This window comes from Scomber scombrus, chromosome 24 (assembly GCF_963691925.1).
Source record: "Scomber scombrus chromosome 24, fScoSco1.1, whole genome shotgun sequence".
NCBI lineage: Eukaryota > Metazoa > Chordata > Actinopteri > Scombriformes > Scombridae > Scomber > Scomber scombrus.
In genome coordinates, this window is record NC_084993.1 from 1,542,286 (window position 1) to 1,570,185 (window position 27,900).

At 39.5% G+C, this 27,900-nt stretch overlaps 1 protein-coding gene across 2 annotated transcripts; it reads right to left on the minus strand.

Moving 5' to 3' along the window:
- Positions 1 to 3,691: 3,691 nt before the first annotated feature.
- nhej1 (nonhomologous end-joining factor 1) lies at positions 3,692 to 27,892 on the minus strand. 2 transcript variants are annotated; one of them, XM_062414492.1, is made up of 9 exons: positions 27,859 to 27,892; positions 24,888 to 25,051; positions 23,684 to 23,904; positions 23,348 to 23,599; positions 22,521 to 22,659; positions 21,768 to 21,826; positions 5,288 to 5,468; positions 5,107 to 5,204; positions 3,692 to 4,080 (listed from the first exon to the last, which is right to left on the minus strand). In XM_062414492.1, exons 3-9 carry the CDS (start codon positions 23,876 to 23,878, stop codon positions 4,003 to 4,005), a joined length of 1,002 nt encoding a protein of 333 aa, XP_062270476.1. In that variant the 5' UTR covers positions 23,879 to 23,904; positions 24,888 to 25,051; positions 27,859 to 27,892; the 3' UTR covers positions 3,692 to 4,002. The 2 variants fall into 2 exon arrangements, with proteins under 2 accessions (XP_062270476.1, XP_062270477.1); XM_062414493.1 differs by having other exon boundaries at positions 5,107 to 5,184; positions 5,286 to 5,468.
- Between the last annotated feature and the right edge of the window lie 8 nt (positions 27,893 to 27,900).

The window sequence follows — 27,900 nt, forward strand, 5'->3', positions numbered from 1 at the left end:
CGGGTTTTTCAGCCACAGAGACACACAAACATGGAGCCATGACAGCGTCCAGGCCGGCGCGTGCTCACTCTGTCCTTTGGACTCTGGTCTTCAAGTCAAGACGCAAGAGAGCAGGAGAGCAGGAGAGCAGGTGAGCAGGTGCACAACATTCAGACCTGCTGCCCAGAACCTTCTCACCCCTGCCTGAAAATGAAAATGAAAACTAAATAAAAACTACAAAGAACAAAGCAAAACTAACTCAAATTAAACTGAATTGTAGATAAAATCAGCTTCTTCTGATGGGGTTTTTTTTTTTTTTTAAAGCCGCTTATTTTGGCGCTTTCTGTTGACACCTAGTCCCGGGAGATTGTCCCTCAGGTGAGGTTCCTGCTATGGAGACACGCACCAACGGCACCGACCCTGTAAAATTACCCCGAAGTTCCTGCAGTGGAAACGGGGCTTTTTTCTGGCTATGACCAACTTCATTATTTCCTGGTTTTGGTATCACCATCGTCCCTAAATCTATGTAGAAACACAGGAGAGGGGATTGAAATCGTCATATCGAAAACATTTAACCAAAATTACACCCTTGCTTCTCACCCCTGCCCGACAGATTTCAGACGCGGTAAAGAATGACATGACAGTCTGAGCTGTAGTAATGATCCAGGAGCCCACTTTTGGAAGAAGAAGACATTATTATCAGGAGTATTTTGATTGGTAAAGTCTCCTGAAACTTTTCAACCTCACACAGTCAGCGGTTTCCTATCCTACATTTCCCAGCATTCCCTTTATCAACATGACCGAAAAAGTGCAGTGATAAATTAACACTTCTTAAACTGAGGTGAGGAAAAGTCAGATTTGCATTGTTTTGATTTTTTTATGCAAACAGCTTCAGATTCTGCTTTGCATTCTGGTCTTTTTTTCTCTGAGCTGCTCTCAAATTACAAAGTCTTTGCACAGAAGTGATCAAAAACCTTCATTGTGATGTGTTTCATTCACTGTTAACCAAAAACTGAGATCAACATCTGGTTATTGTATCTATAAAGAGCTTCTAAACATCAGGAATCAGGTTTAAATGAAGGTTCTGCCTCCAAAAAAAGTCCCTAAACACACTTCCCAATGTCTCAGCTACTATTGAGTCGACCTCACAGCTCCTGCAAAGATAAATCTATTAAGACTATTAAATTTATCACAGACGACTTTGTTAATCGATTCGTTTTTAGTCACTTATTAAAGAAAGAAAAGTCCAAATTCTCTGATTCCAGCTCCTTACATGTGAGTATTTCCTGGTTTCTTTAGTTCTCTATGACAGTAGGGCTGTGTATCGGTATTCAATATCTTTAAAGGTATCAACCGAAATAAATAAATACCAAGTAGTATCGAAATGTCTCCCGTCAAACGATACCTTTTTGCACCCAGAGCTAGAAAATATGAACAAGCATAATTTGAAGACTTTCAAAATGCATTTATGTAAATCATTTAGATGTAGAGAAGTGGGAGGCATTTTATGGGTCTATCTAATGAAGTAGCTTTTCTATTCGTTATGATCACTCAGAGCGCTTTTACACTACATCTCATTCACACATTCACACACATCCATAGCAACAGGAGCAATTTTGGGGTTAAGTGTCTTGCCCAAGGAAACATCGACATATGGACTGGAGGAGACGGGAATCGAACCGTCAGTCTTCTGATAGTTTTTTGAACATTAACGGAGGAATAAGATAAACCAGACTTTGATAAAAATATTTTCTTTGTTTTCGCAGCAGTTTTTCTAACCAAAAAAAACACAATTATTGCGAAACCTTAACTAAAGTGATTTAGTCTTAGTCCGTCAGTCTGCTTCAAAGTGTTCGCCGCTCGATCGTCAGATTGCAAGTGAAACCTCTCTCTCTCTCTCTCTCTCTTCCCAACACCAAGTTTTATATCTTAACTTTCCAACACAGACAATCCGACAGTGTGTGCAAAGAACCATCACTAACCATCACTTCCTAACGACGTTAAGTAAGAAACTCCAGATGTTCTGCTTTACACAGAACTACTCTCTGGAGACTGAAAACCATCGCTGTTATTAGTCTTTGGAGCCGTTTCTAATCAAACTAACACGACCAAACTCTTAATAATGAAGGAGCACGTTAACCCAGTGCAGCGACTCGCATGTTCGTGACGAGTTTTTAAGAGCATTAAGCATTTTTGGAACATTAACGGAGGAATAAGATAAACCAGACTTTGGATACACACACAATACTTGTTAGCAGATCAGTTCTTGTTGGTTTTGGATCCAAAAAAAAAAGTGAGATTTATAAGAAGAATGTAGAAGATCAGCAAACTGCAGCGAGGCGTCTGCAGAGGCAGACAGACACAGTTTGTTCTGAGCCGGCTGACTCCGTCATTGTGCAGGAGATCAGCTGCGGATAATGCAGCGAGGGAAAAGGTCCGGTTTCACTCACGGAGACTAACGACACCCAACACCCTGCCGCTGAGCCCGCTGAGCCCTCCGTTGATGTCATACCCTCCGTTGATGGAGCACAAACTGGGGTTGGAGGGCCAGCAGCAGGTCTTTATGAAAGTTTCAAGGGTCTGTCCATTCACAGGATCACAGGACGAATGAAACAGGTGAAGAAATGAGAGGAAAATGTGATGTAACGCATTTAACCCTCCTGTTGTCCTCGAGTCAAGGAAGGAAGGGATGGGGGAAGGATGGAAGGGAGGAAGAAGGAAGGAAGGGAGGGAGGAAGGAAGGAAGGGAGTGAGAAGGAAGGAAGGAAAGGAGGAAGGAAGGGAGGAAGAAGGAAGGAAGGGAGGGAGGGAGGAAGGAAGGAAGGAAGAAGGAAGGAAAGAAGGGAGGAAGGTATGAGGGAGGGAGGAAAGAAGGACAGAGGAAAGAAGGAAGGGTGGAAGGAAAGAGAGAAGGAGGGAGGGAGGAAGGAAGGACAGAAGGAAGGAAGAAAGGGGATGGAGGAAGGAAAGAAGGAAGGGAGGAAAGAGAGAGGAAGGAAAGAAAGAGAAAAGGAGGGAGGGAGGAAGTACAGACGGAAGGAAGGAAGGAAGGAAGGAAGGAAGGAAGGAAGGAAGGAAGGAAGGAAGGAAGGAAGGAAGGAAGGAAATAAAGGAACAGTCCAAACAGACGAGGGAGGACAGAAGGTTAAAATATTTGAGTCGTGCCGTTTAGAAGAAGCCACTTTTCAGTAAACGTTTGTCACACAGAAACTCCAGAAATCTGACGGAGCTGTGCAAGCAAACAGTGACTTTTCAACTAAAACTTCAATAGCATTCCCGAGATGCTGCAACACCTTGAGTCAACATCTCACTGTGCTCTGAAAAAAAAGAGAAAGAGAGAGAGAGAGAGATCGACTGCCGCCAACTCATTATGTTCCCTCCATCCGTCTGTCTGAGCTCAGGAACAAAGAAATGTCTTCAAAATGCGTCTTTAGACCAGATTTTAGCGGATTTAACACAAAAGAAACGTAAATAAAAAGATTTGGAAGTTTGTGTATGAAAAGAGAAAAATGTCTTCTTGGTAAAAAACGCTGAAAAGAATCTCAAATAAATCATTTTTCAACACTAGAAAGTTCAAATCATGTTCAGTTTATGGCTGTTTTAAGATGTTTTGCTGTATTTTGACAATTTTCTCTGGTTAATTTTGCAAATAATAGAAGAAAAAAACCCTCAGAATTAAATTAATTACTTATCTTTAATCAAAAATCCAGACTTGTGTATGTTTCTGACACACAATGAGTGTGACAGGACATTTTAATATAAAGTCTAATATCTTAAATCCCAAAATCATTAAAAAAACATATTTATTGACACACATTTGTATTTAAAAATCTGTATATGTGAACAAATCTGAACTTTAATTAAACCCACTTAAAGTCCTTCAAAGTGTAAAAGTTCCAGTGTTTAAAAAGAAGAATTTGATATTAGATTAAAAACCCATTTATCTCATTTATCCTCCCAAATGTTAAAAAGCAGTTTTTAGTTAATGATGACGCTCTGTGTTTGTTTCCTACTGCTTGAAGCTCATCTGAACAGTCCCACTTTCTTCTTCTTCGGTTTGGAGGACGGTCGCTCCGCAGGTTCGGACGAGAGGGAGAAAGACTGCGGAAGACCAAACAGAGAGAGAGAGGAAGAGGAGGGAGATTACTGTTATACTACTTATATATTAGTTTGATATTATTTATTGTTCTCAATCAATTAATTATCGTCTCATTTTAACACTTTATTTAACACTTTAGTGAAGTTTGTATTAAATCTGCATGTTTGTTACTATTATTAGCCGTATTTAATATTTAACCACATGTTCAAGACTGAAATTAATGACTAATCTCACTATCAGTTAATCTTCTGCTCTATAAAACATTAAAAAAAGCACAATATGATGTCATCAAACCTCACTGTATTATGTGCAGCAAAGAAAAGCAGCTAATTCTCACATTTGAGAGCTTGAAACTATCAAATATTTGTCTTTTTTTTGCTTTAACCCTCCTGTTGTCTTTGAGGCAAGAAAGGAAGGAAGGGAGGAAGTAAAAAGAAAGGAAAGGAGGGAGGAAGGAAGGAAGGAAGGAAAGGAGGGAGAAAGGAAGGGAGGAAAGGAGGGAGGGAGGAAGGAAGGAAAGGAGGGAGGGAGGAAGGAAGGAAGGAAGAAGGAAGGAAAGGAGGGAGGAAGGAAGGAGGGAAGGAAGGAAGGAAGGGAGGAAGGAAAAGAAGGAAGGATGGAGGAAAGAAGGGAGGAAAAGAGGGAGGGAGGAAGGAAGGAAAGGAGGGAGGGAGGAAGGAAGGGAGGAAGGAAAGGAAGGAAGGAAGGACGGAGGAAAGAAGGAAGACAGGAAGGAAGGAAGGAAGGAAGGACGGAGGAAAGAAGGAAGGAAGGAAGGAAGGAAGGAAGGAAGGAAGGAAGGAAGGAAGGAAAGAAGGAACAGTCAAAACAGACGGGGTCAACCCGGGAGTTCGACACAAAGGTTAAAAAACGACCTACATGATGAATCGAGCATCAAAACAGATGATCGGTTTTATCTTTGATGAAATAATCGTCTGATTGTTGCAGCTCGAGTGAATTTGTGGAAATTAAACCAAATAAAACAATAAAATGTGAATCAGGCTGTCGTCTTCTTCTTCTTCTCGTACCTGCTGTGCTGTTGGTTTGTCTGTTTTGTCTCCAGGTGCGTCCGCCTGGCTCTGCTCTCCGCCCGTCTCACCTGCTTCACCGCTCATCGCTGCTTCACCTGCAGGAGACGCTGTTTATTATCCTCAAACATTAAATAAGCTGAACCATGAAGCTCTGACTTCCAGCTTATGAAAAACAGACCTAAAGAAGGCGTGAGGTCAGAGTCTTCGGAGGAGGCGAGCTGCTCCTCCTCGACGTCGTCTTCCTCCGACAGTTTGCGTTTCCGTGTGTTGCCATGGGCAACGATGGAGGCGTACAGCTGCTGGAGGTCGCTGCTGAAGCCCAGAGAGTCCTGCTGCTCAGAGCAAACCTGAGGAAGAGCCTGAGAGACGACGTTTCATTAGTTTCACTCTTTCTAAAACTTTGCATTAACACACAGTACCAGTCAAAAGTTTAGAAACACTTTCTCATTGAAGTGGATGAGAAGGTGTGTCCAAACTTTTGACTGGTACTGTGTTTCGTTGAAGATGGGAAAACTGAAAAGACATCTAGTTGCAACAGTATGTAAAACATCTGCCAAACCCCTCCTTCAAAATGACTTTATTCTCGCAATATTACGACTTTATTCTTGTAATGTTACGACTTTATTCTCGTAATATTACGATTTTATTCTCGCAATATTAGGACTTTATTCTCGCAATATTACGACTTTATTCTCACAATATTACGACTTTATTCTTGCAATATTATGACTTCATTCTCGTAATATTACGACTTTATTCTCGCAATATTACAACTTTATTCTCGCAATATTATGAATTTATTCTCGTAATATTACGACTTTATTCTCACAATATTACGACTTTATTCTCGCAATATTATGACTTTATTCTCGTAATATTACGACTTTATTCTCCTAATATTACGACATTATTCTTGTAGTATAATGACTTTATTCTTGTAATATAACGACTTTATTCTCATATTCTCGTAGACGTAATATTAAGACTTTATTCTTGTAATTTCCTCTTGGTCTGGCCCTAATACACGGTCGTAAATAATTAAAATCTACTCCTCCAATAAAACAATAACTTTCCTTCATGAGTAACTCCTGTTCCTCTGAAATGACTCAATACAAGCATATTCCTAGTGATGTGTAAAGTCAATGTTCAATCCTGTTACTCATACGGAGCATGTGTCAATAAGAAACCTTGTACAAACTAATATAATGGCCTTACATTTACCTTTACATACTTTAAAAGGTTGACTGTGTAATTAGATACAGCGCTGCCTAACAACAGATACATTATGATGAACTCAACGTCTTAATTATGTAGTTTTCGTCATAAAGGTTGGAAACAAACCAACAGGTGAACAAAGACGAACTGTGACATTATGACTCAAAGTGTTGTAAACATGCACCGCAGTTTCCAGACTCACTTCCTGCTTCAACTTTGACCTACAGTGCTCTTCTTACTGTAACTGTTTAGCTCACAGTTTTCCTGCACTGCCAGATTCTTACTGCCATTTAAAGGTGAGCTCACTTCCAGTTCCACCTACACATTAACACAAGAAAGTGGGGTTTTTTAGATTTAAGATAGGTCTTTTCAGTGGTTTTCACACTTTAGTTATTAACTTGGTGAGTTCATGATGACCAAAGCTACACAAACAGGCTTTCCTGTTGCATCATGATGAACAGAAAGTTATTCACCCTTTCATTTCTTGTAATTCCCAGGATTAGTCTTTAACATTACTGACACCAAAAATAGAGATAACAACCTTCCTTTAATTGCCTCTTCTCACTGGTTATTAAGTGTTAAAATCTGACTACTTCACTTCAGCTGTTTTAAAATCTAAACTCTGATCTAATCCTTTGAGATCTTCTGATTGAACGTTGGTTGTGTTTCAGGTCATCGCACCTTTGCTGTTGGGCCTTCCTCTTAATAATTACTAAGCTTTTTAAAGGGTCTATATTCATATTTATATTCTGTGGCTCCACTGGAGTATCTTTGGATGATTTACAGTTAAAAACTCCTTATCTATCTTATACTTACCTTTTCTATAGCCCTGATTTTTACCTTGAAAGCAGCATTTCTACATACTTTCATCCAACACCATAAAAGAATGAAATGGGGCTTTTTCCATTATACAGTTCTTGCACTACTCAACTTGACTTGACTTGACTCGGTTTTCTTGCTTTTCCATCAGGGATAGTACCTGGTATCTGCTGCTTTTTTGTTTTTTAAATCTATATAAGTTCTTAGTAATTTAGACTCGTAACTGTGTAATTGTTAATTCTTTGAAAATGTACAAATTAACAACTACATATGTTAACAATTTGTGTATCTTTGAATGTCATCTATGCACATTTTAGGGCTGGGCGATATGGACAAAATCAAACATCACGATATTTTAGACCAAATACCTCGATATCGATATTACAATAATATTGTAGAGATGACTGTCGATGCTTTCACAAAATATTTACACTATGAAATCTTTGATAAATAATCATCAGTAATGTGGATATAATGAAAAAGTGGATAAAAGGTAAATAACAGAACAGCTAGAACAATCTGGTAAGTTCAGAAAATCACATATTTTACTTTAATGCTGCTTTAAAACCAGGAAAAGACGACTCTGATGACATTTTGCGATATTACGATATCTTGTCTCATATCACAGTATCGATATAATTTCAATATATTGACCTGATCTATCTGCGAGGTTCCAAGCGAGCCGAACCGATACTAAAATGTGACGTAAACAGACTGTCGGCCACTGATTGGTCAGAGAGTGTCGTCACTGGAAGAGCAGAGTAGTGCTAGAACTCTATAATGGAAAAGCCCCATAAATGACAAAAAAAAAGCTGAATGAGTCTCCTTTAAGATCATTTGGACTTCTCTAAGTACAGCGTGTCCCGACTGTGTGTGTTTCATATCTAACATGTTTGTATTCTGTATCTGCGTTCCTCCGTCTTACATAATAGACATTGTTTACCGTCCTTAGCTCTGAAATTTCTTCGCTGTGTTTCTCGTCTGAGATTTTAGTCGATCTTCGGTGTGTTCAGCTCTATTTTTATATGAGAAAATAGAAGTTTATTGGCGCAGGAAGTCAGTTTTCCCGCCTTAAAGCCTATGAAATCCACTCAATGATAAACTTGAAGTTTCACAGGCCTAATGAGATCTGGTCACTCGCTGTATTCCCGTTTGAGGCTTGAGTCAATCTTCAGTATGTTTAACACTAGTTTTCCTGCCTTAAACCTTACAAATATCACCTACCGAGCGACATTATCATTCATTAGGAGTCGTGTTTCTGTCCACCTGCTGAATGTAAGTCCAATATTCTTTTAGCTTTGTTTTTACTCTCTACCAACTCTTGAGGGAAATATCTAAATGCTCCACTATGTTCACCAGCTAGTCTACAGATAACTGTGTCTGTTTGCGGTTTGGTGCTGAGCAGGTAGAGTACAGTGGCTGATATGAAAATGACACTATGAGAGTGAACTAAAACAGTAAAAGTTGCAGCCGGACAGCTAAACAATGAGCTGAAACTCAACTATAAAGCTCCAGTAAAGTTGAGAGGAGCTGCTGATAATTCTCTGTAGGTTCATCAAACTAGTTACTTAATAAAAACTGCAGGATTCAGGGGTGAAGGACCCAGTTTAACCATCCGAAATGTTCTTCAGATGTTGGAATTGGACACTTTTACAAATCTATCTCATAATTGTGACCACTTAACGCAGCAGCTGGTCAGATTTGGTGCTGATCAGGTAGTGTACAGTGGCCTTTTTCTTTAAAAATGACGCTATGAGAGCGCTGAGAGTGAACCAAAGTAGTAAAAGTTGCAGCCAGACAGCTAAACAATGAGCTGAAACTCCAGTAAAGCCTAGAGGAGCTGCAGAGTCTCTGGTAATGTGAAAAATATAGATTATAACTGCTTTAAAATCTTGTTTTTTGCAGTGTTTATCCATCTTTATTTCATGCCATCATGTGATGAGATTCTGCATGTTTCCTCTCTGTTTTTAACATATATCGATCAGTTCAGAGCATAAAAAACTCTGCTCAGCTCTGCAGCCTGACAAGCAGCCAAGAAACCCAAGACAATAAAAGAAAGAAACAATCAGGTGCATGAACTTAAAGCACACAGTCGGGTATGTTTGTTTTATGGCCCTGCTGTGAGAGTCACATGTGCGAGGTGTGATGCAGGGCGTGATGCAGGGCGTGCTGGAGCCGCGATAAGCCTCTAATCAAAGCTGCATTATTGGCACAGCTGACCACAGGTAGAGCAAAGCAGGCAGGAACAACTGAATCACACACACACACACACACACACACACACACACACACACACACACACACACACACACACACACACACACACACACACACACACACACACACACACACACACACACACACACACACACACACACACACACCGGCCCTGTCAACCACAACCCTGACAGATAAGGTTGCGTGTAAACTCATGCGACATTATGCGAGCGCACGGCCGACGCGTAGAAAAACACTCACTATTCACTAAATCCTTCTCTTTTTTTTTCCCCCGATGGAGAGGACAAACTCTCCAAATTAGCTCCTCAAATATTGACCGGGAGAAATTGGTGGTCTCCCGCTCGCTGTCAGGGCAGAGGGGCTCCTAAACACACTTTGGTCAGGTTTCGAGGTTTCACATTGATTTATTTTTGTTATTTGTTTGTTTAAATATCGTAAAAATAAATGTATGCTCTGGTGAGGCTTAGTTCTGCTTTGGGCACAGAGAAACCAATGTGCTGAAGGGAGAGAAAGCAGCAGAAAGCCCACCTTATTCTCTCTTTTTATTCACTTTTCTCTCCCCTACCTCCCTTCTCTGGCTGCCAACCAGCTCACTTCAGATTATTTGATCTGAAATGTTGAGCTCAATTTGTTGGATCCGGCTGCCCCGAAGCGCTAAAAAGCAAGTTAAACGCCTCTTTGATCTGCTCTCTATGGAAGATCAATACAGCCAAGAAAAGAGAGAAAGAAAAAAAATGGATGTTATATTTGAAATTGTATAGGCAGCACTGTATCTAGTATCTAATAACACATGTTTAATTATTCAAAAGGTATAATGGTCAATTTCAGACCATTTTATTAAGTATTTAACAAGGTAACGGCAAATATTTCACATGAGTAACAGGACTGAGATTGAGGCATCAGCTTTGGTGTCATTTTAGGTGATTTAATGATAACGTGTCTGTCCTGCTGCCTTCAGATGCTGCAGGAATTTAAAGAACTGAAAAGGAAGACTTTAATTCATAAGATAAGTGTCGGGTTTAAACTAGGTCAGAACCAGTTTGTACAATGTTTAAAAAAGTCGGTGGAAATGTCGGATCATCAGTTTCGGAAAGTTACAGAGATTGTCGGACACGGATCTTCCTAATCTGACCCATTAAAGCAGCTGTGGACAACATACACTATAAGAATTATTAATATTCATTGTAAATAAATGCAGACTGCTTTAAAAACACATTAAACATACATTTGTATATTCAAATTTAAAAGTATCTTCCAGTTGGACAATTATTTCTATTGTTATTTAATATGATTTTATCAGGCAGTTCAGCAATGGTCTTTTTTTACTGCTGCTTTTTTTCTTACTGTCTTTTTAATTGTTCTTATGTGTTTCTTCGTTATGTTTTAGTTCTGGTCCTGAGAAATGCAATATATTTAAAAGATATGGCTGGAATGACAAATAAATAAACTTGCAATTTGATTTAATTTAAGTAGTCTATTGGCATTCTGCACATTTGCTGCAAGGATTTCGTTTTCTCATGTTGACCAAAATCACCAAATTGTCAGCAGAATGACACGACACAAAAACAAGTTGCTTTTGCGCCGCTTCATTTGAACGATCCTCCCAGCTGTGCACCCTGGTCTTTGCACAGCCACAAATAATAAGACCTAGAAAGTCAAAATGATGAGATAATAAGCAACATTTTGACAAAATAGTGAAAATTATGATACTAAATCAGTAGGTGGGGAGTCAAAGTCGAAACCGTGTCAAAATTAAGTCAACATTGTGGCTTCATAACAGATCTTATCATTTTATCCATCATGCCAATCATTGCATCTATTGTTTTTTCTTTTTCTGGCAGTAGACAGCTTCCATACCTCTCTGTATTTTAGGAGAGGTACAAAAGCGTCCACCGCAGGGCGTGCAGACAGCAGCGAGACGATTTGTTATCTGCTGCTGCTGCTGCTGCTGATGTGGACCAGAAAAGAAACGCCAGACGAAGGGAAGAAAAAAAAAGAAAAAAGGAAAAGGTGATTACAGCAGGTCAATAACCTCCTGCTTGTTTTGTCGAGCTGAGTAATGCTGTGGAAAGTTCCTCCATGCTCCAACAGAACAAAGTCCTCCAACCATGAAGGAGACAGGAGGAGGAGGAGGAGGAAGAGGAGGAGGAGGAGGAGGAGAAGGAGGCAGCTCACCTGGTGGCCCCGCCTCCACAGCCCGCCTCCTTCCCCACAGCAAAGCATCACCGGTGGGGAAGGTGATGAGAGGAAGAAGGGGAGAGCTGCAGAGAGCTGGCAGCTTGTCGGTGTTTGTCTATTATTAGCAGGTAAACAGCTCTGATTTTAGACGAGCTGCTGCTTGCTGCTGTTGTTTTTTAAAGCGGGGGGTCTGGTGCCGCCGAGTCTCACACATCCTCGCCTCCATCGCAGACCTCATGTTTGCTTTCCCTCATCTCCCCCACCACCTCCACCTTCCCCCCCTCCCCCCTCGACCTCGATTTCTCTCTCGGTTGTGACCTCAGCTTCCTGTACCGAACCCGGGCGAGAGCAGTGCGTCGCTTTCCGTTTGAACCCACCGAGGAGTCAAGGTCACGTCCTCGGAAAAAAACTGGGAGGAGGGAAAAACTGTGTGGAGAGGACGAGCGGAGAGGTGTAGAAGTCCAGGTGTAGAGCTTAAACTACAAACTATTACTATTAGTTAACCTGCAGATTAGTTCAACTCCTAACTGATTGATTGTCTAGTGTATAAAACCCAACTGGGACACTTTAAAATATCTTGTTTTGTCACATTACTATCACATATGACGAAGAAAAGAAGCAAGTTTTCACAATTAAGAAGCTGAAATACGTAAAATAATTACAGATTAACTCAAGAAACACCTGGCACATAGACGGACAAACACATAACTAGAAGATACTCAATTTACTGTCACGTAGCACAAAAAAAAGCATAAAACCTTCACAATTAAGAGGACAGAAAAGTGCTGAGAAATGTCAAATAACCTTGCAGATAGTTGGAGAAGCAAATCTAACAGTCCCAAACTAGAAGACACTAAATGTACTGTCACATAGGAGAAAGAAAAGCTTAAAATCTTCACAATCAAGCAGCTGAATCCAGTGTGAGTCTGACTTTAACGCCAGTAAACGCTGCCGAGATACGTCAAATATTTAGAGACGAGCTGGAAAAACACCTGGCAGCCAGACGGAGAAGTAAATCTAACAGGTGAAGCCGGCGAAGACGTCAGAGTGTGTTTTAAATATATCTCCACGTTTTTCTCCGACGTCACACGACCTCGTTCCCTCTCTCTCTCTTTCTCTCTCTCTCTTTCTATCATTCCCTCTCTCGCTCTCTCTCTCTCTCTCGTTCACTCTCTCTCGTTCCCTCTCTCGCTCTCTCATTCTCTCTCTCTCGTTCCCTCTCTCTCTCTCTCTCACTCTTGTTCTCTCTCTCTCGTTCCCTCTCTCTCTCGTTCTCTCTTGCTCTTTCTCTCTCTCTCGTTCCCTCTCTCTCTCTTTCTCTCTCTCGTTCCCTCTCTCTCTTTCTCCCTCGTTCTCTCTCTCTCGTTCCCTCTCTCTCTTTCTCTCTATCTCTCTCTCTCTCTCTCTCTCTCTCTCTCTGTCATTCTCTCTATCTCTCTCTCTCTCGTTCTCTCTCTCTTACTCTCTCTCGTTAACTCTCTATCGTTCTCTCTCTCTCTCGTTCCCTCTCTCTCTCGTTCCCTCTCCCTCTCTCGTTCTCTCTCTCTCTCGTTCCCTCTCTCTCTCGTTCCCTCTCTCTTGTTCTCTCTCTCTCTCGTTCCCTCTTGCTCTTTCTCTCTCTCGTTCCCTCTCTCTCTTGTTCTTGTTCTCTCTCTCTCGTTCTCTCTCTCTCGTTCTCTCTCTCTCTCTCTCTGTCTCTCTCTGTCTCTCTCTTTCTCTCTTTTCTCCCTCTCTCTCTCGTTCCCTCTCTCTCTCTCTCTCCCTCGTTCTCTCTCTCTCTGTCCTCGCTGACCCGCTCGCTCGCTGTCGTCGGGTCCAGAGTGATGACAGACAGGAAGCTGCTAATCTGAGCCCTGATGTCTCGTTAACGGTCACAATAATATCTCGGTTACAAGATAATAAAAAAACGCCTCATGAAAAGTCTAATTCTGGGTTTTTTGTTCCTCGTGAAAATAATTCACCTAAGACAAAGAACTTCAAGCTTGTCAACAAAGTTTTATAGAGTTATTATATTACTATTATAATTTTATAGGTTTTATATTTTTTAACCTAGTTTTTAGTCCAGCTTTTATTCAATCTTTTATTTCATTCTTACTTGTTGTTTTGTCTTTTTTAATCTTTATTCTAACTTTTAATAAACGTTTTTCCTCATTCTCTGTCATTTTTAGCAATTTATTTATTTATGTTTTACTTTATTTACATTTTATACACATTTTTATCATCCTTATCTTCTCTTGTGTGCATTGGTCTCAGTTTTTGTCTTTTAATTTTATTCTTTTTCAATCAACTGTGAAGCATTTTGAACTACATTAAGCCTCCTGTTGTCCTCGAGTCAAGGAAGGATGGAAGGGAGGAAGAAGGAAGGAAAAGAGGGAGGAAGGAAGGAGGGAAGGAAGGAAGGAAGGAAGGAAGGAAGGAAGGGAAGGAGGGAGGGAGGAAGGATGGAAGGAAAGGAGGGAGGAAGGAAGGAGGGAAGGAAGGAAGGAAGGGAAAGAGGGAGGAAGGAAGGGAGGAAAGAAGGAAGGAGAGAGGGAGGGAGAAAAGAAAAGAGGAAGGGAGGAAGGAAGGAAAGAAGGACAGAGGAAAGAAGTAAGGGAGGAGGAAAGAAAGAGAGAAGGAGGGAGGGAGGAAGGGAGGAAGGAAGGAAGGAAGGAAGGAAGAAAGGGGGATGGAGGAAGTAAGGGAGGTAAGAGAGAGGAAGGGAGAAAGGAAAGGAAGGAAGGACAGAGGAAATAAGGAAGGAAGGAAGGAAGGAAGGAAAGGAGGGAGGAAGGACTCCCTTCCTTCCTCCCTCCTTTCCTTCCTTCCTTCCTTCCTTCCTGGAAAGGAAAGAAAGAGAGAAGAAGGGAGTGAGGAAGGACAGATGGAAGGAAGGAGGGAGGAAAGAAGGAACAGTCAAAACAGACGGGGTAAATTTGACCCGGGAGGACGACACAAAGGAGCTGCTATAGAAATAAAGTTTGATTGATTGATTGACAGACAGATATGTTACTGGCAGATGTAGAAATCTCTGGAAGCCTTTTTGACCCATAAAAACCAAACATGCTGCACACGTCATGTCATCTTAACGGCCGCTGCACCTGGCAGGTTCACGTGTTCTGTGCTGCTGCTCTGATGTCGCTCGCTGAAGGCTCGTGATGTCTTTGCGGGACGCCGCACTCGCTCGGCCCGGTCCAGGCTGGGGCTCGGCCCAGCGGGGGGAGCAGCCAGGCCACAGAGCGACTAATTACAGACTGAGACTGGGGACAACCCTGTGGAAACTGTGTGCAACTGACAGAAGGCTCAGCAGGAGGAAGAGGAGGAGGAGGAGGATCTACTCTGTGTGTAGATGTTTTTATTCTACAGTCCTTACACACAGCACGGAAACTAGGCCTGTCACAATAATTACGTTGTTGACTTATCGTACAATAATTATCAGCATCATCTTGTCTATATATCAACTACAATAACTCGTACAATAACGTAATTATGGATGTCTACATAACGATTTATCGTACAATAAACATAATTTATGACATCTATATATCAACTTATCGTACAATAACGTGATTATCGTCATCTATAAATCGACTTATCGCACAATAGCGTATGCTGTGTGTTTTAAAGCTTCACTTTATTCATAAATTCGAGTTACCTCGTCATAAAAAGAAAGATAAACTTAACCTAAACAGAGGTATTTTTGTTGTACTGTAGGCGGTTCCTCATGTTCAGATTTTCCATTAATTGGAATTAACAGAAAATAACATAATAAAAGTATTTAAATCTTTGTTTTCCATTGCTAATGATTTATTGTTGCATTTAAAGTAGAGTTTGGAGGATAATTGTCTTGCTGCTCCTTTCTAAAGCGCACAGATTCGTCCTGATAGTCGTCTTCTCCTCACAGAGAACAGAAACTGACAATAACTGGATAAATATTGTCTTCAGTCCCGTGGATCCTCGTCCGTCTCGCCAAGGACTTGCCTACTTACCACCCAGACCCTGAATTCCTCAGGTATGTGAGATAAAAGACCGGTCGCTCCTGTTTACAAGAGCAGCGGTCAATAATTCACAGAGGAGAGAAAAGAGGAAGAAAAGGAGAAGACATTCCTCTTCTTCTTCCTCATTTGTACTTTCTATCTCTGACTCTGAACACAGCTTCACCTGTCAAACCATCAATGGAAATGTTGAGCTTGTCTCCCTCCACAGGCAAATAAACACAGATTCAAACAGCACACAGGATGTTTGAAAGTCTCCATCTTTAACTTTCAATCTAACCTCAGAGAAACAGAAACTACTGATGCATCTTTTTTATAAAAACTGACTCTCTTGGCCGGTCACACCAAGAGAGGGTTCAAAGGGACAGCGATGATGATGATTTCAGTCATTTTTCAAACTAAAATGTCAAAATTACTTCCGTTCTTGCATCTTAAATGTGACGATTTGCTGCTTTTCTTTGAATATCTGAAGGTTTTGGACAAAACAAGCAAATTAAAGACATCGCTGTGGCTGTTTTTTCACTATTTTTTAACATTTCATTGACTAAAATAAACAGCAGTTGCCCTCGAAAGCTGTTTAAAGCACAATAATAAACACATTACTGCACAAAATCTTGTAGAAAGCCTGATGTTAAGTTACATTTTTGCTCTGAACCTCCAACAATTCCTCAAGTAATCACTTTAAAAACACAATTTTGCTAATCGACTAATCTTTTCAGTCATTTTTAAAACAAAAAATGTCAACATTTAATCAGTTCTTGCATCTTAAATGTGACGATTTGCTGCTTTTCTTCATCACGTCTCTCTTTGAATTGAATATCTGAAGGTTTTGGACTCGTAGTCGGAAGAAATAAGCACATATAGCTGTGCCTGTTTTTTCACTATTTCTTAACATTTCATTGACTAAAATTAGTTGAAGTTGTAAAGTACAATAATAAACCCTCACACTGCCGCCCAAAATCTTGCAGTAAGCCTGAAAGCAGACGAGTGGAGGCTGATAATAATAGTTTCTAACATACATGTGTAATATTTAGGTGTCCATAAAGCTTTGGCCACATATATAAAAAGGGGGGAAAAAGCACATTTTAAAGTCATTTCTGTGCTTTTTCTTTATGCATTTACATTAACATCTCCTCTTTCTTTTTTTTTGTCTTGCTCACCAGGCAGTTAGAAGCGATTAATATCTGCAGCTTCTCTTCATTCTTTTAAGTCACGCTTGGCTGCTTGGAGTCAAAGTGTGTATTTTGGACTCTCTCTCTCCGTCGGCCGCTGTGGTGAGCGCATGAAAAAAAAAAAAATTACGGTTTCCTGTCATGCTCTTAACTTAGAGCCTCTGGTCGCTGCAAAGAGATATTAGGATTTGACTCGCATGGCTTCACGTGGAGAGAGCTACGTAGTATTTAAGGATCACATAATCATAAGTTTTACTGAAAAGAGAGAAAAGACGAGCTTCTCATTGATTCTCCTTTTTTCTAAGTTTACTCAAAAGAAAAACCTGAGCAGGAAAAAGCTTCAACTTAAAGCGAAGAAAAAGCAGGAAATTTGAAGTAAGGGGAGCAGCCAGATTTGGAAGCCGCAACATTTTGCCTCAATTATGTGATTCAGTGCAGCTCCAGTGAGGTGTTTTGGTTTTTTTGGACGCGGCCACTAATTGTCAGATGTCGTTCTACGCTGCTGCACGAGGATCCGCCGAGCTGTGAAGGGAAGCCGCCGCGCCTCGTGGGACAGGAAGCGGGCGGCGTTCCCAAAGGGTGACGATTCAATTCAGAACTGACAACAACGTGTGACGATGCAGCATGCATGCGTCACACACACACACACACACAGTCATGCATGTAAACAGATTATAAAAAACTGCTTCAGTGACACACACACACACACACACACAATGATGCACGTAACGTTCAGATTATAAAAACATAGCCTCAGTGACACACACACACTGCAAATAGACACATACACACACTGCAGAAAGACACACACACACACACTGCATAAACACACACACATTAACACAATGCAGAAACACACAAACACATACAAACACACACACTGAAAACACACTGCAAACACACACAATGAAGAAACACGCAAACACACACAATGAAGAAACACACACACACACACACAAGTGCAGAAACACACACAAACACACACGTAAACATACAGATTATAAAAAAACAGCCTCAGTGACACACACACACACACACACCAACACTCAGCTCTGAAAAACCAAAAGCATGCGTCACAGCCGGCTCTGTGTGGACAAGCAGACACTCCCCTCTGCCAGGTCAAGAGCTGCTGCTGCCACCACACACACACACACACACACACACACACACACACACACACACACACACACACACACACACACACACACACACACAGAGAATCCAAATTTAGGCCCTAAAGGAAGCTGATGTGATCCTAAAAGGATTTTGAACTTTTTTCATCTTTCAGCTCCACAACCAGCTTCAGCCTGCGCCCAACTTTAATCCAAGTGTGTGTGTGTGTGTGTGTGTGTGTGTGTGTGTGTGTGTGTGTGTGTGTATCAGTGTGTGTGTGTGTATCAGTGTGTGTGTGTATCAGTGTGTGTGTGTGTGTATGAGTGTGTGTGTATCAGTGTGTGTGTGTGTATCAGTGTGTGTGTGTATGAGTGTGTGTGTATCAGTGTGTGTGTGTGTGTATCAGTGTGTGTGTGTGTGCGCAGAGCGGCTAATTCCACCCATGTAAATGTTGACCTGAGCCGGGTGGAGTGTGTTTGTGTGGTGGTGATGACGGGGGCTTTGGAGGAGGGGCTTCTCTCTTTCTTTCTTTCTTTCTTTCTTTCGTTCGTTCGTTCTTTCTTCCAAACGGAAAAGCTGCAGTAGAAAATAAGCGCTCCTGCTCCTGTCATCATCATCATCATCATCATCATCATCACTGCTGTCCCCCCCCCCCTTCCTTTGGTGTGGCCACAAACACGCACTTGCGGACATGGTGAACGATATTTGTCGGCTCTCGTAAAATAACTGCGTAAATGTCAAAAGAGTTCAAGCTGAAGGAGGAAAACTGACAGGACGGAGGTTTAAAAGTAGATTATTTATAACATGACATTAAAGCTCTTTTACAGATTCATTTACATCCGATATTAACGTGTGATGTGTATCTGGACGCCGACGTGTGATCCAACTGCTGATATCTGATTAAAAGAAAAGAGCTCTGAGTTTGTTTTAACACCTGCGATAAAGCGTCCAGATGCACATCAGATGTAAATGAGGCTTTAATAAAAGTGACAACTTATTTATGTATGAATAAGTTGCACATATTCTTTTTTTGTGGATCCAGCATCAAATTTCTGCTTTTAATCCATTTTGAGAGAATATATTAGAGGATTATTGCAAAAATGTCTAAGTGGTGTAACCATAAAAACTTTGTACCAAATAATTCAACTTGCTTAAAAACAGTAAATTGTCAATAAAACACCATATCAACTAGTTTGGCCTGATCTTACATTATAACTTTATATTAAATAAAGGTTGTTTTCTTTATCACCTCCTCCAACTTCTTGTTCTTTCTTTGTTTTTCTTCCTCCTCTTTCTTTCTTTCTTTCTTACTAAGAGGATAAAATGTTTAATATGTATCATTCTTTTGTGGTTACACCATTTGACATTTTCAGGAGTATTCAGTCTTACTTTTGGTTAAAAAATGGTGCAAATGTCATTTCAAATGATATAAAACCAACAAAAATACTAAATGTACATTTTAACAAACCTGATACTGCTTTTAAAACTAGTTTTTAACATATTTTTAAATTACTCATCTTGCCAAAACTTATTTATCACTGACTCATATTTGGGATCACGAACCTTGAGGCTCAATAAATGACTTTAAAATGATTCATTGATTATCAAAACTGTTGTATGTTGATTGATTAATCGATTAACTAGAGTTCAGTAAGAGCAATGATAGACATCGCCATGGAGACGGACGCAGACAGTAGAAAAACAAACAGGAGTCGTCGACTGGACAGACGGCAAACACACACGCAAAAAAAAAAGAGATCCTAACCTGACAGATAAATACTGCACACACACGCCAAACGCCCTCACACACACACACACACACATTTGACGCGTCCCGGCAACATTTTTCCCAGACACTTTTTATTTCAGTTTGGACTTTGGTCTCGTCGCAGGCCGGTGGAATTTGCCACGAGAGGGAAGACTTTGATCCACTTCTTCTTCTTCTGTGGTTTTCGGACGATTCGATCACCACACACACACACAGAAGACAGAGGCGTCACTGTGACCCCTGATGTAACTTTCCATGACTCCCTCTCTCTCGTACCTGAGCCTAAAAATGAAACTCTTTCCTGGTGTGTGTTGGTGTTTTCCTCTCTGAAATAAAACCACTGCATGATGCAACTGATGAGTCAAACTATAAACAAAGTGTGGCGTTGTTGTTCCTGCTAAGTGGGGAAATTTCCCCTCCGATAAAAAAATGTTCACCTTTAAATAACAAAAAACCTCGGTGACCTAAAACATGAAACCAGATTTCACATTTTAGGAACAATGTTGGTCTTCTTTAGAGAAACACAAAGGTTAAACGGAAGAAGACGCTCTGCTCGGTTTATTTTAAGATTAGCAACAAACAACTATTGTGCATCAATTATAACGAGAGAGACGAGATGATTTAGCTCCTCTAATCAAGATTCTGTTGATTAATTATCACATTAAGTGTTTTTTTATCTCCTAATTAAGCTTCATGTTTAATAAAACTTTATTAATCCTGAGCAGGAGAAGCTTTTATCGACCGTCTCACAGTTAAATATGAAGGTTTTATTAGTAATGTATTTTATATATATGTATATATATTTCACAGTATGTCATTTCACAGGTAAAATATTGAACATTAGTCAGTTTCACCTTTATAACATTAATACTTTCTGATTTTTTTGATTGTCAGCTGATATAATCACCGATATAATTAGTATCAATGTTTATATTGTATGATATGTGCTGCTATATTTATCTTTAATATGTAGAAATATATGATTGATTTGTGTTCTGTGCGTTTTTTATTCATAGTTATCAACTTTTAGTTTGCTGTTAAACTTCAACATATCTTTAGTTTAGTTATGTTTAACTTTAATTTAGTTTAGTTTAGTTGTAATTTAGTTTATTTTAGTTTATTTTGGTCATTAAACTCAAATATATATGTATAAATAAAGTAAACAATCATATGTCCTTGTTCTCCTTTAGAAATAGTGACAAACCAAAAGGGGAAAATAATCAGTTTATTTATAACACTGATTCTTTTTTGCATCAGTCAAACACAAAACACTTTTCGCACTTGTTTTATAACTACATTACATTTGTGTGATCTTATTGGCTATCACCCCCATAAATCCAGTACTGGTTAAGGGAAAAGTTGTGAGACAAAAAATGGAAAACATCTCTTTAACTTCTGGGAACTTAATGTGTCATTTACTGTTATTTTACTAATTATACTTTTAGAAAGAATAATGAATCTGCAGCTCTGATTGTTTAGATTACTCAACACTGTTTTTGGAAGTATGACAAACCAAAAACAAAAAAAACCACACACACACACACACACACACACACACACGAGCGTTACCGAAAAACAACCTGAAACGGACAAATACATAAAAAGTAAAAATAAAGAGCGAGGGAGCAGTGTGTGTATGTGTGTGTTTGTGTGTGTGTGTATGTATGTGTGTATGTGTGTGTGTGTGTGTGTGTGTGTGTGTGTGTGTGTGTGTGAGCAGACGGACACACCTCGGAAATTCCTCAGGTGGATCTGAAATGCTCGGTCTGTTAATCAGCCAGATTCAAGGGTCAACGAAGCCGAGGACGAGAAATTCCACACTGGGATACGGTAAACACACACACACACATACACACAAACACAACTCCCCTCTTCTCAGTCCCGATTGGCCGACAGTGGCGTGCAGCGACTTGAAAGCGTGCTGTGGCGGCTCGTGTTTCAGGCGGAGAGCGTCGGCCGGTTTCCAGCCACCGCAGCGTTTTATCATGTGGTTCCTGCCGCGCTCGCCACAGGACGGTAAAAACAGGCCCAAAACAACAGGCTGCAAGGACTGTGGTGTGTGTGTGTGTGTGTGTGTGTGTGTGTGTGTGTAGATATATGTGTGTGTGAGTGTGTGTGTGTGTGTGTGTGTGTGTGTGTGTGTGTGTGTGTGTGTGTGTGTGTGTGTCGCTGACCTCTAACCTTTGCCATGAAGTCCTCTGTGTAGCTTTGCTCGTTAAAAGCGTCGGTCTGCAGTCGCTCTGAGTTCAAACACACAAACACGTCTTTATTATAAACATGTACAAAACTGTTTTGATCTCTTATTTTATCTTTTTTTAGTTAATTTGGTTTAAGCAGATTCAACTTGTTCGATATTTATAATTTAAACTGCAGATAAAGCTCATTTTAAAAGCTCTAATAAGGGATTTTTGTCCACTTGGGGGCAGCAGGGTTAATGTGTTGAACTTAAAGCTTATTTCCTTCCAGGAAAGATGGAAGGGAGGAAGGGAGGAAGGGAGGAAGGGAGGAAGGGAGGAAGGGAGGAAGGAAGGAAGGACAGACAGATGGAAAGAAGGGAAAGGAGACAGGAAGGAAAGATGGAAAGAGGGAGAGAAGGAGGAAATAAAGAAAGAAAGAAAGAAAGAAAGAAAGAAAGAAAGAAAGACAGAAAGAAATGGAAAGTAGATTTGAGCATAAAACTCTGCTCAACAAATGTGTGTGTGTGTGTGTGTGTGTGTGTGTGTTAGTGTGTATATGTAAGTGTGTGTGTGTGTGTGTGTGTGTATATGTTAGTGTGTGTGTGTGTTATATATGATGTGGGTGTTATCAGCGTGTATGTGTGTGTGTGTGTATATGTGTGTGTGTGTGTGTGTGTGTGTGTGTGTTAGTGTGTGTGTGTATGTGTGTGTGTGTGTGTGTGTGTGTGTGTGTGTGTGTGTGTGTGTGTGTGTGTACCTCTGGTCAGTGTGGCTCCGTTCTCTCTGTAGTCTTGGATCTCAGCGTCCTTCCTGACCATCAGATCTCCCAGCTGCTCCACCTGCCGCTGCAGCAGGCGGCTCATCGCCAGCAGGGGGCGCACCAGCTGAACACACACCTGGATGAAACACACACACACACACACACACACACACACACACACACAAAACCTTAAATACAGAGAGGAATCTCATCACATAAGTGAAGTAAATAAACACTGTATTTGGGTCAATGATGTATTTTTTGTGTCCATGTGGTTTAGTTTAAATTTAAAGGGTTATAATGTGAAAATAAACGTATGAATAACTTGCTGTCTCCTCTTCCTCCTTTCTCTTTCTATCTTTCTTTCCTCCAACTTCCTGTTCTTTCTTTTTCTGTTTCGTCCTTTCTCTTTTCTTTCTTTCTTTCCTTCTTTTTTTTCTTTATCTCTTCCTCCAACTTCTTGTTCTTTCTTTCTTTTCTTCCTGGGTGGATAAAATATGTAATATTTATCATTCTTTTGTGGTTACACCATTTGACATTTTCAGGAGCATTCAGTTTTACTTTTGGTTAAATAATGGTGCAAATGTCATTTCAAATGATATAAAACCACCAAAAATACTAAATGTACATTTTAACAAACCTGATGCTGCTTTTAGTTTTTAACATATTTTTAAATTGCTTATCTTTGCCAACCCTTATTTATCACTGACTCGTCTGCACATATTGGAGTATAAAAAGGGAAATAATATAATGTGTTGCTTCAGAGAGCAGAAGTCACGTTGTGTAATTTTAAGCTCTAAAAAATTAAAATATGTGGAGCGTACCACTGTGACGGGGGCGGGGGTGCAGTGAAACTCCCAGTAGAAAGGCAGACCGGCCAGCTCGCTCTTCAGCCTCATGTTGATGTCTCCGTCCTCCTGTCGGGTCAGAGAGATCTGAGCCTCGCTATCTCCTCCTCCTCCTCCTCCTCCTCCTCCTCCTCCTCCTCCTCCTCCTCCCGACAGGCACGGCTCAGCCACCTCACACAGGTGGGAGAAGAAAGCTTTGACCGGAGCTCGCAGACGCCTGTTCAGCTCCTGGGAGAATTAAAAAAACAATGAATCAACTCATCCCAAATAAAAACATTAAAAAAGATAGAATAAAAGAGTGAGTGAAGTTACCTGCGCTCGGCTCTGTATGGCAGCAGAGTCCATCTTCTCCTCCCAGACGCTCTGCAGGTCCGTCAGCAGGATGTGATACGACGTCTCGGCGAACCGGGTCTTGGCGAGCAGCTGGCAGCCGCTGATGCTCACAGGAAGCCAGGCGCGCTGCAGGAGGGGGGGGGGCTCGGCGAGGGATCCACGGGACGCCATCATGGCAGACGGACACAAATATAGAGACGCTGAATAGAGAGAAAGAAAGATGCTAAATGTTAGAAGAGAAGATGTTAGGAGCAGTTTAAGTGTTAAATGATGACGTTTGGGGATTAATAAGGTAAGGTGTCTTTATTAATCCTCCAAAGGAGAAATTGTTCACGAGAGAAAATAAAAGTAAAATAAGATAAAAGTAAATTAATAAAATTAATTTAAATTAAATTAAAATAATTAAAAAATAAAATGAGAATAAATAAAAATAAGATTAAAAAATAAAAATAAAATAAATAAAACATAACAGCATGGATTGGCTAAAGAAATATACATATATATTTGAGGAATATGCTACAATAAAGGTGTAAATTTACAATAAGCATTAAAAAACATGCAGTCAAACACTTGACTCAGCATTAATGTTGAGTTATTTGACTGATTAAATCCCAAAAAACACAAAAATAATCAGTTTACGGTTAAATGTGACACAGAAAGGCTTCAAGTCTTCACATCTGAGAAGCTTTAACCACCAAACATTTAGTATTTTTAATTAAAAACTACAAATGATTCGATTGGTGATTAATTTTTTGTGTAATCGACTCATTTGTTGCAGCTCGAGGTGAAAAAGACGCCACATTTTTTGTCCTTTCACCCCTAAAATAAGAGAATAGCTGTGTATGTTTCATTTGTGGAGAGACTAACATTTGGAATAAAGGAAAAATCCAGCTGTGCAGCATCAGCATATTCCTTAATTATCCTTTTTTCTTTTATCCTTTAGTTGTTTTGCATGTTTGACGTATGTGTTTAAAGCTTTATATTATAAATCACCACAGTGAAGCAGCAGCATTCTTCTTTCCCCAATTAGAGCAATTAACTGAGTGTGGTGCAGTTTTTATTCTCTCTCCAAATTGACAGTTTAACATTGAGGTGAGAGCACGTTTTGATTGTTTCTGGAAGTGAAGCCACAACGGTGTAATTTTCTTTTCTTTTTTATCAACGTGTAGTTTTAATCACTCACCTCTCAGGAATGTGGCCCCCCAAGCTGAGGAGGGAGATGTGTAAATGCTGCGTTACAGACGCCGTCCAGGCCACATAATCACCAGCTGCAGGGGGGTTGAGGTGGGACCGCAGCAGCAGCAGCAGCAGCAGCAGATCCTGCGGGTCACCGACTCCTCTCTGCTTCTGTTCAGGAGGAAAAAAACAAGATATTTCTCGTCAGTCACGTTTCAGAGGTCGACTCAGTGGAAATAGCAGAAATACTAAAAAAAGTAACTTTATGAGTGCAGTGAGTACAGAGAGTCAGAGGAAGAAGGGTTGAGAAAAAATATCAATATTACATTGATATCGTGATATTAGACTGGATTAGGGCTGGGCGATATGGCAAAAATTCACAATTCTTTTTTACATTGATTTTTGAGACTAATTTGCAAGTTTTTGAACAGTGCAACCAAACCATTTCCCTATGTAAAACATCGCCCTAAATGAACAAATCTTTAAATCTTTTAAATCTGTTTAGAACCTTTCTGAACAGATTTTAAATTAAATAGTTTGTGCAATTTTGCAAAATAAAAATGCAAACTTAAGTAACTGTGGTTATCTCTTAAAGTGCAACGATTTAGAACAAAAAAGTATCAAACTGTAATGTCTGTAGCAGCTCTTCTGCACTTTATACTGTATACTGGTTGAAGCGGCAATATGGAGACTCCCATTAAAGAGTCAGGGACCGGAAGTCTTCATTTAGTGATTATTAATTATAATTCTTCATCAGCAGATGTTACAGGTGATAGTATAGAGATGATTGGAGGTGGATGATGTGATGGTGTTTGGGTGTTTATATATATAACAAACAGTAACGTTAATCACCATGGCAACGATGGTATAGCCTACAACGTAACTGGAGGCTATCGTGTAAATCATAAACATTCAATAAACATAAGAATTGACTTCAATACACATTAAAATGTCTCTCAAAACAATATATTACCGTGTTAATGGTGATAAAATAACTTGTTACTATTTATAGCACTGATAACAGAAAACTGTTACAACCGTTATAGAAATGCGCTAGCATAATGCTAACGAGTGCTATAACTGCCGTTTAAATTATATGAATGCCGTCAAATTTACATAAATCAATAAACAGGTTATGGTCAAACAAACAATCAGTGAAACATCACTTGACATAACTTACTTATCATTTAAGGACGCACCTTAGGGAAAATAAAGTTAGCCAGCTTCATAGCGTGTAACGCATTAACCGGACGGGGAGGAAACCATGGCAACAACAAACTTAGGTTCCGCCCTCAGTCTTTCTAACAATATCTATAACCTGATTATTAAAAACCCAGCAGCTTTGAAACATATTATTGTTCAGACACTATTTTCTTTTTCTTTTCTTTTTTTGGTTTTACGCTAGCTGTTGCCTCTGGCTGCGGTGTGCACGTGAAACTTCTGACGTCAGTGCGTCATCATAGAACTGCAACATATAGAACGTGGCCCATAGACGATTCTACGATCTCTCTGCTTTATCAGATCGTCGACACGTTCTAATCACGATCGATCTAATATCGTCATATCGCACACCCCCAGACCGGATGTAGTTTTAGATTTTTTATGGAATAAGTGTTTTATATTACTTATCAGATCTGCTTTTAACATCTTATTCATTATTTCCACATTACTGATGATTATTTAACATAAATCCCTTTTGAGTAAATAATATATTCAACATCATTATAATCATCATATCGAGCTATTTGGCCAAAAAATATTGTGATATTTGATTTTGTCCGATGTTTATTTTATCATGTATTTTAATATAGTAAATTCACTTTAAATTGTATATTGCACTATATTTTTATTTTTATCTTATTTTATTTTATTTTATTTCTGCACTTTAGAACACAGCCTCATCCTCAGACCTTGTTGTTTTTCTTATTTAGTATTTAGTTTGTTCTTTTTCTTATTTAGTATTTAGTATTTGTATTTAATTTTTTAGTATATTGTTCTTTGATGTCTTTGTGTAGTGCTGCTGGACCCTAAATTTCCCAAAGGGGATCAATAAAGTTTACATCTATCTATCAATCTATCTATCTATATGTATGTATATAGATGTGCAGTATGTTTATATGTATATTAATATAAGTGTGTACATATATATATATATTGTTCTATATATTGTTCTATATATATATGTAATTAGTATATTAATATATTGACGTATATTGTATGTGTATTTGCATGTTTGTATATGGATACATACATGTATATGGATATATTTAATTCACCTGGACCTGAGTACTGTATTTTATTATAAATCTTAAGGCTGAGTGTTCCAATAAATTCTTAATATGATGCTTAAAACTGAGATTATTATGCAACCAGACACCAAAGATATTTATATCAAACCAAACATCATTTATAAATCCGTCAATTTAATGTTTAACCTGTTTATAAACAAAACATACTAAAGGTATAGGATATTAATTAACATGCATATTTAAGAGTAGGTTATACTCTTTAATTCGGCTGCATTTAACTAATAAAATTACCTTCAGTTATTACACAAACAGCCACTTTTAAGGGCGTAAGGCTCCATAGAAACACGCTTCTTTGGCCGATATTACACCAAACTCCATTCACTTTTATATGAATTTAACGTTGCGACTGTATCACTAAATCTATTGAAGAGATAGATTATAAGTTAAAGGCTTTACTGCATCATTAGGAACTACTCTTCAATTCGGCTTTAACTTCATTCACATAATAATTGACTTTAATGTTAAAAAATCCACTTTTACTTTCACACCACCGCAGCTTTAGTGCAAAAAAAAAAAAAAAAAGCTGCAATCGACACTTAAAAGTTTAATTTGTGGACTTTTTCTGACATAATTAAACGTGCCTGAGTCATTGTTGAACCACAGCAGTTTCTGACACACTTACAGATGCTTTAAAACACGAATACAATAAATATCATAAACATTACAAACGTTTTGATAAGAGGCGCTGCTCCTCTGCTAGTTTCCTGTTGG

Coding starts and splice junctions, on each gene's coding strand:
- nhej1 (XM_062414492.1), bottom strand. CDS start 23,878: ATGATGGCGTCCCGTGGATCCCTCGCCGAGCCCCCCCCCCTCCTGCAG. Junction 22,660..23,347: donor CCCCCGCCCCCGTCACAGTG/GTACGCTCCACA, acceptor TGTTTCATCCAG/GTGTGTGTTCAGCTGGTGCG. Junction 5,469..21,767: donor CAGAGGACTTCATGGCAAAG/GTTAGAGGTCAG, acceptor GTCGTCTCTCAG/GCTCTTCCTCAGGTTTGCTC.